The 8,386-nt window shown below is 44.1% G+C and overlaps 1 protein-coding gene across 1 annotated transcript; it reads right to left on the bottom strand.

The window, feature by feature from the left end:
* Positions 1-314: 314 nt before the first annotated feature.
* Positions 315-2,982, bottom strand: LOC125019752 (mucin-5AC-like; the record flags this gene model as incomplete). The annotated part of the gene is made up of 2 exons (XM_047604717.1): positions 2,479-2,982; positions 315-2,380 (listed from the first exon to the last, which is right to left on the bottom strand). Coding segments are annotated over exons 1-2 (2,145 nt in total), but the record flags the coding sequence as incomplete, so codon positions are not given.
* Between the last annotated feature and the right edge of the window lie 5,404 nt (positions 2,983-8,386).

Below are 8,386 nucleotides of genomic sequence, written 5' to 3'. Positions count from 1 at the left end.
ATGACTGCAGAGGAGGCAGTTGTTGTTGTTGTTGTTGAAGCTGTTGTTGTTGTTGTTGTTGGAGCAGTTGTTGTTGTTGGAGCTGTTGTTGTTGTTGTTGGAGCTGTTGTTGTTGTTGTTGGAGCTGTTGTTGTTGCGGCAGCAGTTGTCGTTGTTGGGGCAGCAGTGGTTGTCGTAGGAGCAGCAGTTGTCGTTGTTGCAGCAGTGGTTGTCGTTGTAGGAGCAACAGTTGTTGTTGCGGCAGTGGTTGTAGTTGTAGGAGCAGCAGTTGTTGTTGTTGCGGCACTGGTTGTCGTTGTTGGGGCAGCAGTGGTTGTCGTTGTTGCGGCAGTGGTTGTCGTTGTTGGGGCAGCAGTTGTTGTCGCGGCAGTGGTAGTCGTTGTTGGGGCAGCAGTTGTTGTCGCGGCAGTGGTAGTCGTTGTTGGGGCAGCAGTTGTTGTTGTCGCGGCAGTGGTAGTCGTTGTTGGGGCAGCAGTTGTTGTTGTCGCGGCAGTGGTAGTCGTTGTTGGGGCAGCAGTTGTTGTTGTTGCGGCAGTTGTCGTTGTTGTTGGAGCAGCAGTTGTTGTTGTTGCGGCAGCAGTTGTCGTTGTTGCGGCAGCGGTTGTTGTAGTGGTTGGAACAGCTGCTGTTGTTGTTGCCGCAGCAGTTGTCGTTGTTGGGGCAGTGGTTGTCGTTGTAGGAGCAGCAGTTGTTGTTGTTGTTGGGGTCGCTGTTGTTGTTGTTGTTGCGGCAGTGGTTGTCGTTGTTGGGGCAGCAGTTGTTGTAGTTGTTGCGGCAGTGGTTGTCGTTGTTGGGGAAGCAGTTGTTGTTGTTGCGGCAGTTGTTGTCGTTGTTGCGGCAGCAGTTGTTGTCGTTGTTGCAGCAGTGGTTGTCGTTGTAGGAGCAGCAGTTGTTGTTGTTGCGGCAGTGGTTGTCGTTGTTGGGGCAGCAGTTGTTGTAGTTGTTGCGGCAGTGGTTGTCGTTGTTGGGGCAGCAGTTGTTGTTGTTGCGGCAGTCGTTGTCGTTGTTGGGGCAGCAGTTGTTGTCGTTGTTGCGGCAGTGGTTGTCGTTGTAGGAGCTGCAGTTGTTGTTGTTGCGGCAGTGGTTGTAGTTGTTGGTGCAGTAGTTGTCGTTGTAGGAGCTGCAGTTGTTGTTGTTGTTGGAGCAGCTGTTGTTGTTGTTGCGGCAGTGGTTGTCGTTGTTGGAGTAGCAGTTGTTGTCGTTGTTGCGGCAGTGGTTGTCGTTGTTGGGGCAGCAGTTGTTGTCGTTGTTGCGGCAGTGGTTGTCGTTGTTGGGGCAGCAGTGGTTGTCGTTGTTGCGGCAGTGGTTGTCGTTGTAGGAGCTGCAGTTGTTGTTGTTGCGGCAGTGGTTGTAGTTGTTGGTGCAGTAGTTGTCGTTGTAGGAGCTGCAGTTGTTGTTGTTGTTGGAGCAGCTGTTGTTGTTGTTGCGGCAGTGGTTGTCGTTGTTGGAGTAGCAGTGGTTGTCGTTGTTGCGGCAGTGGTTGTCGTTGTTGGGGCAGCAGTGGTTGTCGTTGTTGGGGCAGCAGTGGTTGTCGTTGTTGGAGCAGCAGTTGTTGTTGTCGCGGCAGTGGTTGTCGTTGTTGGAGCAGCAGTTGTTGTTGTTGGGGCAGTGGTTGTCGTTGTTGGAGCAGCAGTTGTTGTTGTTGGGGCAGTGGTTGTCGTTGTAGGAGCAGCAGTTGTTGTTGTTGTTGCGGCAGTGGTTGTCGTTGTAGGAGCAGCAGTTGTCGTTGTTGCGGCAGTGGTTGTCGTTGTTGGGGCAGCAGTGGTTGTCGTTGTTGTGGCAGTTGTTGTCGTTGTTGGGGCAGCAGTTGTTGTCGTTGTTGCGGCAGTTGTTGTCGTTGTTGGGGCAGCAGTTGTTGTCGTTGTTGCGGCAGTGGTTGTCGTTGTAGGAGCAGCAGTTGTCGTTGTTGCTGCAGTGGTTGTCGTTGTTGGGGCAGCAGTTGTCGTTGTTGCTGCAGTGGTTGTCGTTGTTGCGGCAGTGGTTGTCGTTGTAGGAGCAGCAGTTGTCGTTGTTGGGGCAGCAGTTGTTGTTGCCACAGTGGTTGTCGTTGTAGGAGCAGCAGTTGTCGTTGTAGGAGCAGCAGTTGTCGTTGTTGCGGCAGTTGTTGTCGTTGTTGGGGCAGCAGTTGTTGTCGTTGTTGCGGCAGTGGTTGTCGTTGTAGGAGCAGCAGTTGTCGTTGTTGCTGCAGTGGTTGTCGTTGTTGGGGCAGCAGTGGTTGTCGTTGTAGGAGCAGCAGTTGTCGTTGTTGCGGCAGTGGTTGTCGTTGTAGGAGCAGCAGTTGTCGTTGTTGCGGCAGTGGTTGTCGTTGTAGGAGCAGCAGTTGTCGTTGCGGCAGTGGTTGTCGTTGTAGTAGCAGTTGACGTTTGCCCGTTGCCTGAGGCTGTTTGTCAGTGACAACATTGAGTCAGTCACACATATTATTTGTTTGCCATATTTCAGTTGCATCTTGTTGCCATAAAGTCGTGTTGCTCAACTCACCAACAAACAGAAGGAGGACGACACAGATGTTGATCATCATCATCTTCATGGTGTTCAGGAGTTTCTCTGCTTTAAACATCAAACCATTGAGAGTTGATCAGATTTGGTTTCAAATAAAGACTGGATTTAACTCAACACCTTTTAGCTGCACGGACTCTTTTTGTTAACGTTCATTCAACTAAATGAAGACGTTGGACATGAGAGGAATCACTGGAAGCATGGACACACTTTATTGTGTCAACCATTAAAGTGTGAACCTCTCCCCACTTTCAACTGCTTTTCTAGACACACAAACGCAGCAGCTTGACTCAGAAGACGGCAGAAAGATTGAAAGCACACGTAGGATCTATGCTGACCTGGATGAATGATGATAGAGAGAATACTTACAGCTTGGTCCTCTGCTTGGATGTTGGGATGCTCTCTGAGTTCCTCTGCTGGAGGCTTGATGCTGTCCAGTGCCAGGATGGAGCTTTTATATCCACGCGGGGCAGGTCCATGACATCAAACTCTGAACAAAGACGTAAACCATGTCAGTGAGCAATGTTTTCTGCTGCCTGAGGTGTGGTCGTCTTCTATTTCTGATACGCTCAGTGAGTCAAACTGGTCCAGTGACTTTTCGTCGTTTCCGAATCCATTCACGCTGAAGCATCTTTTAGTTCTTATCGCCTCATCAGTTTCTAAATAAATAGAATTAAATCTGAATTCACAACATGAAAATTTAGAAATAATTCACTAAATGAAAACAGTCTCATTCTGTCCTTCAGTAACACTCTGCGGTAATTGAGTCTGAGTGTCCTATGAAGTCTGAACTGGTTTGATTCCATGAATGAATAAAATTCTCTTGAATGTGTCAGACTTCGTGTTTCCTTTTTTTTTGACGTGAGATTTCGTGTCTTGTTTTACTTCCCATATTTTCCTTCTTCTGATTGGTTGATTGGTCTCATTAAGCCGACTGTCCAGGTTTAAATAAAGTCCTGTTTAGTGTTTTTCCTTACTCAGGGTTTTTATTAGATTCATTTAGTTTCCTCCACCCAGGCTGTTAGAGGAGAGTTGCAGGATGTTAAAACATTTCCTTTTTTCAGCCTTTATTTGAAAGTAGCAGTGGAGACAGACGGGAAATGGGGAGGCAGAGATGGGGGAGAGCTGGTGTGGGACTCAAACCGGGGCTGCCTGCAGTGAGGACTGTAGCCTGAACACCTGAGGCAGGTGCTCTACTCGCTGAGCTAAACGCCGCCCACAGAAAAAGTTCTAAATGTTCTAGTTTAATGTTTGTATATTATTTGCTGTGAACCCTCCGGCCTCTCAGTCTCTGGATTCTTGGTTCTTTGTCACCGCCCCCCCCCCCACCCCTCCGATAAACTGTCTTATTGTTGGGTTACCGTCACGTCGACTGTCTTTCCTCATAGTTTGAAGCAGTGACAGGAAGGACGCGCAGAATAAAGACCAACATGTCAGTTTGAGTGTAGAGTAAATAACATGCTGTAAACCTGCAGGTGTGCCTCCTATTGTACATGTTAGATGATAGTCAGGAACTTTGCATACTAACAAATACATGCATCAAATACTTTTCTTTGTGGCTGCAGTGAGTTGTTTGTGTGGAATCTTCTGGGTTGGGACCGTGTTGACCTTTAGAGACAGAGACATGTCTCAGTGTGGAGAGTGAAATAATTCAGTTTGGTGTGAATAGATGATGCAGCTGAGGCAGCTGTAAAGGCTGCTGTGGGGAACAGGTTTGGGTGTGGATGCTGAGACAACAGGTGGGACTCGTCTCCCATTGTCTTATGTGCATCATGTGTCCTCGTTAGCTGTGGACAGAGGTCCTTGTGTGTTGACTCTGAAGCTTCAGAGCAAACACTGAGACGGGACGTCGGAGCTCGTATTGTCCTCTTCACTGTGAGGCTGCAGCTCTGAATTAACGGTGGACGATTAACTTTATCAGCTCGGGCTCCAGAAAAAGGAGAATGTTTGATGTGTGAATGCAGGTGTGTAGCTCAGACCGTCGAGGCCAGAACAGAGTCTGATGTCAGGCACGTTTCATTCTCTGGTTTCACCTTAGACTCAGAAATGTCACTGGACGAGGAGACGAGGAGACGGGGACTCGTCTCAGCTCGTGTTGGCGTCAGATACATGTTCAGACACATGTAGGTGCTTCTTCTGGAAATACCAACATGCTGACTGTGGCTTTTTGTTTATTTTTTTATTTATTAAACGATGCACACAGACAGAGACACACCTCGACACACCCACGAATGTTCCTGAGATCACTCGAGGTCATCCTCCACATTTACTGATCCCTTTATCCACACTCATCCACATTCTCTTTCTTCTTTTGTTTTTATAAATTAAACTAGACACTACTTTTTTTTTAGAGAGAAATTAAAACCAAACCATGTTAATCAGCTGACATTAGAACACACAACTCTAACACTGGTTACACTGCTGAATGTCGCACATATGCACACAAGACACTTCATCTAAATGTTTTATTTACTGGATATTTCATGTAACTGTACATTGGACTGTAGATTCTTTTTCTAAAATGTACTTCTACCACGTTCTTATTTTATTCCATTTTATTCTTATGTCTGTCTTGTTCATATATATATATTTATTTCTTATCTTGTGACTCCTTGGACAAAATCATTTCCCTGCTGGAATTAATGAGGTCAATGAAGAGATGTTGCATCTTGAAAACGTGAATAATTAAAGGATGACAACACGATCAGGGACATGAACGAACAGAAAAGAAGAGGATTTAATATTTAGTCTGAGTCTGAAAAGACACAAACGATTTATTTTAGTCGACGCTGCAACGTTTATTAAATTTAACATATCACAATCAAGTCAAAGTCAACTTTATTGTCAGTTCTGACACGTGCAACACATACACAGGATTGAATGACCTTCCTGAAAGCTAAATAAAAGAAGTAAACGTACATATGATAATATAATGCACAGGATAAATATAGATGTCACTGATGAAATGTATCATGTAACGTCCAGAGAATCAACACATACTGTTTAAAAGAAGAGTCTGATTGAATCAAAAGCAGATCAGCTGGTCTGGTCTGGGTGAATACCAGGAATGAATACCAGCCAATGAAAACCAGGTCCAAAAGTTTCCCAGCGCTGAAAGATGTTTAAATGGTATTTACTCCTCCTGTAAGTGGTCATAATGTTGTGGCTGATGCATCTTCTAGAAACTCTGAGAGTCCAGTCCCCTGAGCCACAGGCGCCTTTTACAAAGTCATTTAGAACTTATCATCAACTACTAATATGAACAAATCATTTAATGAGGGCATCTATGAGGCGTTGGTCCGTTTAAACCAGTAATTAAAAGCTCGGACGGCTGAAGTGAGTCTCGTTTGATCTCAGCCGCGTTAGAGGATGAACCAGATCTGAGTTTATTTAGTGTTTGGGTGTGAAGGGAGTCACGGTGATTCAGCTCGTTCTGCGTCAGGAAGCACTGAATTAAATAAACCAAATACTTCACAGAGAATTCATCAGTGAAATATTCTCATGTTAACGTGCGACTGTTTTCATGTGTCGTCACCGCTTTGATTTATGCTGAAGGAACGTTTCCCTGACGGGCAACCAGGAACAAATCCTGCAAAATTAAAATGAGACAAAAACAATGATGAGGAACGAATCTGTTGCTCAAAGATTCACAGTGAAATAGAAGCTAGAAAATGAGTTTGAGCACCTTAAAGAAATCAAATACGGAAAATTAATCACGGAGAACAGTAATTTGTGAGTGAAAATGAACCTTTAGACCTGGAGTCAGACAGAAATAATCCCCTCACCTGGATGGAACTGATGAACAGTGCCCTTAAAGGTTTACACATCTCAAATATCATCATGAAATACTTGTGGGAAAATCTTTTTTGTGTTTCAAAGGTGCGGCTGCATTAGACACAAACACATACAAATTATATTTATTTAGTTTATTAGTTACAAGAAAAACTAACAAAACTAAATTCTTGACAGTTTCAATGTGTCAGTTCTCAACATTGTTGGAATCAGGTTAAACAAATAAAAGAGAATGTGTTCAAACCTGAACAGAAACTAAATAGCTAAATGATGATCAGATTAATATTTCTTAGCAGCAGTAGAGCTCTAATCCTGGCTCCATGTTCCCACCAGCCTTTCACACTGATCACAGCTAATCTGCTCCCGTTCTTCTTCAATTACTACTTTTAATTCTTCTAAATTCGTTGGTTTGCTCTTTGAAACAGACCTTTTGATAATCCAGACCTGGATCCTGTGCTCCTGCAGCCAGGTTCTGCTGTCTGGTCCCGTGCCCTGCAGCAGTCTGTCCTGGATCGATCGGTTTACGTCTGGACTGTGCCCTGAAGCAGTTCGCTGGTTCTGTGCTCCTGCAGCCAGGTTCTACTGGTCCTGGATCGTGAGCTTCTGCACCAGGTTGCTGTCTGATCCTGGATAGGTTCTACTGTCCGATCCTGTGACCTGGCAGCCTGGTCTATGGTGCGATGTGAGTCAAGGGGCTTTATCTGGTAGAAACATCCAGTTTGGACCTGGACACAACAGAGCATGTGCAGAAGGGACTTTATATAGACACGAAGCACAGCAACAGATTAAATAAAAAGCACGGCCTTCATTAGTGGATCACTGGAACCAAAATGACCCAACACTCAAAATGTCTGATGTATTTTTATGGAACCAGTCAATTTTAAGTTGTTAATGACTGTTATAGGATTTGTTTAGTATTTTGTCTGTGATTGAACTAAAAGAAATTACACTTGGAACCTAAGAGAGATTCTTAATGCAATATGTCACGTTAGCATGGGGAGTCCGAAAACCTTTTCCCACCACTGTATAATCTAATGTGCAGTCTCATAATGTAACAGGGCCCGGTCCCTGGCTGCAGGGCCGGAGGAAGGGTGGGGCCCCAGGGCACCAGGAAGTCTAATTTAAGATCTAATGTGTGAGAGCAGGAGCAGCCGTCATCTTCAGATAACTGAACACGTTCTCAGATATGGTGACGTCTGATCGGCTGTGACATAACAAAGTGACGGATGGTGTATAATCTGTGTTCAGTGATGCCACCACTGTCTGCATTCCTCCTCCTCCTCCTCCTCCTCTGTCACTGATTCATTTGCTCTAATTTTGGATTTTAGATCTAAAAGAAGGTGTCGTCTCTCTGAGCTTTAAGCTTCTTTTATTGTCGTCATGGAACACCGAGCATGAAAAGGATTCAACCCTCGTCAAAGAGAATAAATAGGTAATCTGTTCATTGTTGAGTCAACAATAGAGAAACATGCAAAGTATGAAGCGTACTAATAAAAGAAAACCAGTTGTACGAGCACAAAGCATGAAAACAGCAGCGCAATTAAAGCTGAACAGGTTCAATAAAGAAGCTGCATGTTGGTACAAGCAGTACTCTACTGCTGTACACTCTGTTTAATCCTTCAGATGATTTATGTGAAGGGAACTCATAGTAACAATGGCACTGAGCTACTTATTGAATGTTGAATCATGAAAGATTCTGATATTAATCTGATATTAATCTGATACTATTCTCATATTATTCTCATATTATTCTTGAGAAAAACATCTGGGTGTGAGGTTTTTAAATTTCATTACAAATTACAGATGAATTCAGATTGTTCCAGTTTAGGCCTTAATGTCTTAGAATAGAAACAGATTAATTACGTTTTCATAATTAATTAAAAATGATTCACACATATTTATGAATTTAGTGGAGGACCAAACTAATGTACATATAAACTAGTAACTAGTATGTAACACTCACACAGAAAATACAATAAATCAAATCAAGTGAAAAGGGTATTTAGCAAAATAAGATGAATGTGCAGAAACAGAGACAGGACTCAGGGCTGTAGTGTTACTGTTACTGTAGTGTTACTGTTACTGTAGTGTTACTATA

The sequence above is a fragment of the Mugil cephalus genome, chromosome 14, assembly GCF_022458985.1.
Source record: "Mugil cephalus isolate CIBA_MC_2020 chromosome 14, CIBA_Mcephalus_1.1, whole genome shotgun sequence".
NCBI lineage: Eukaryota > Metazoa > Chordata > Actinopteri > Mugiliformes > Mugilidae > Mugil > Mugil cephalus.
The sequence above is the reverse complement of the archived record's forward strand: the minus strand, read 5'-3'. Positions and strand labels throughout refer to the sequence as shown.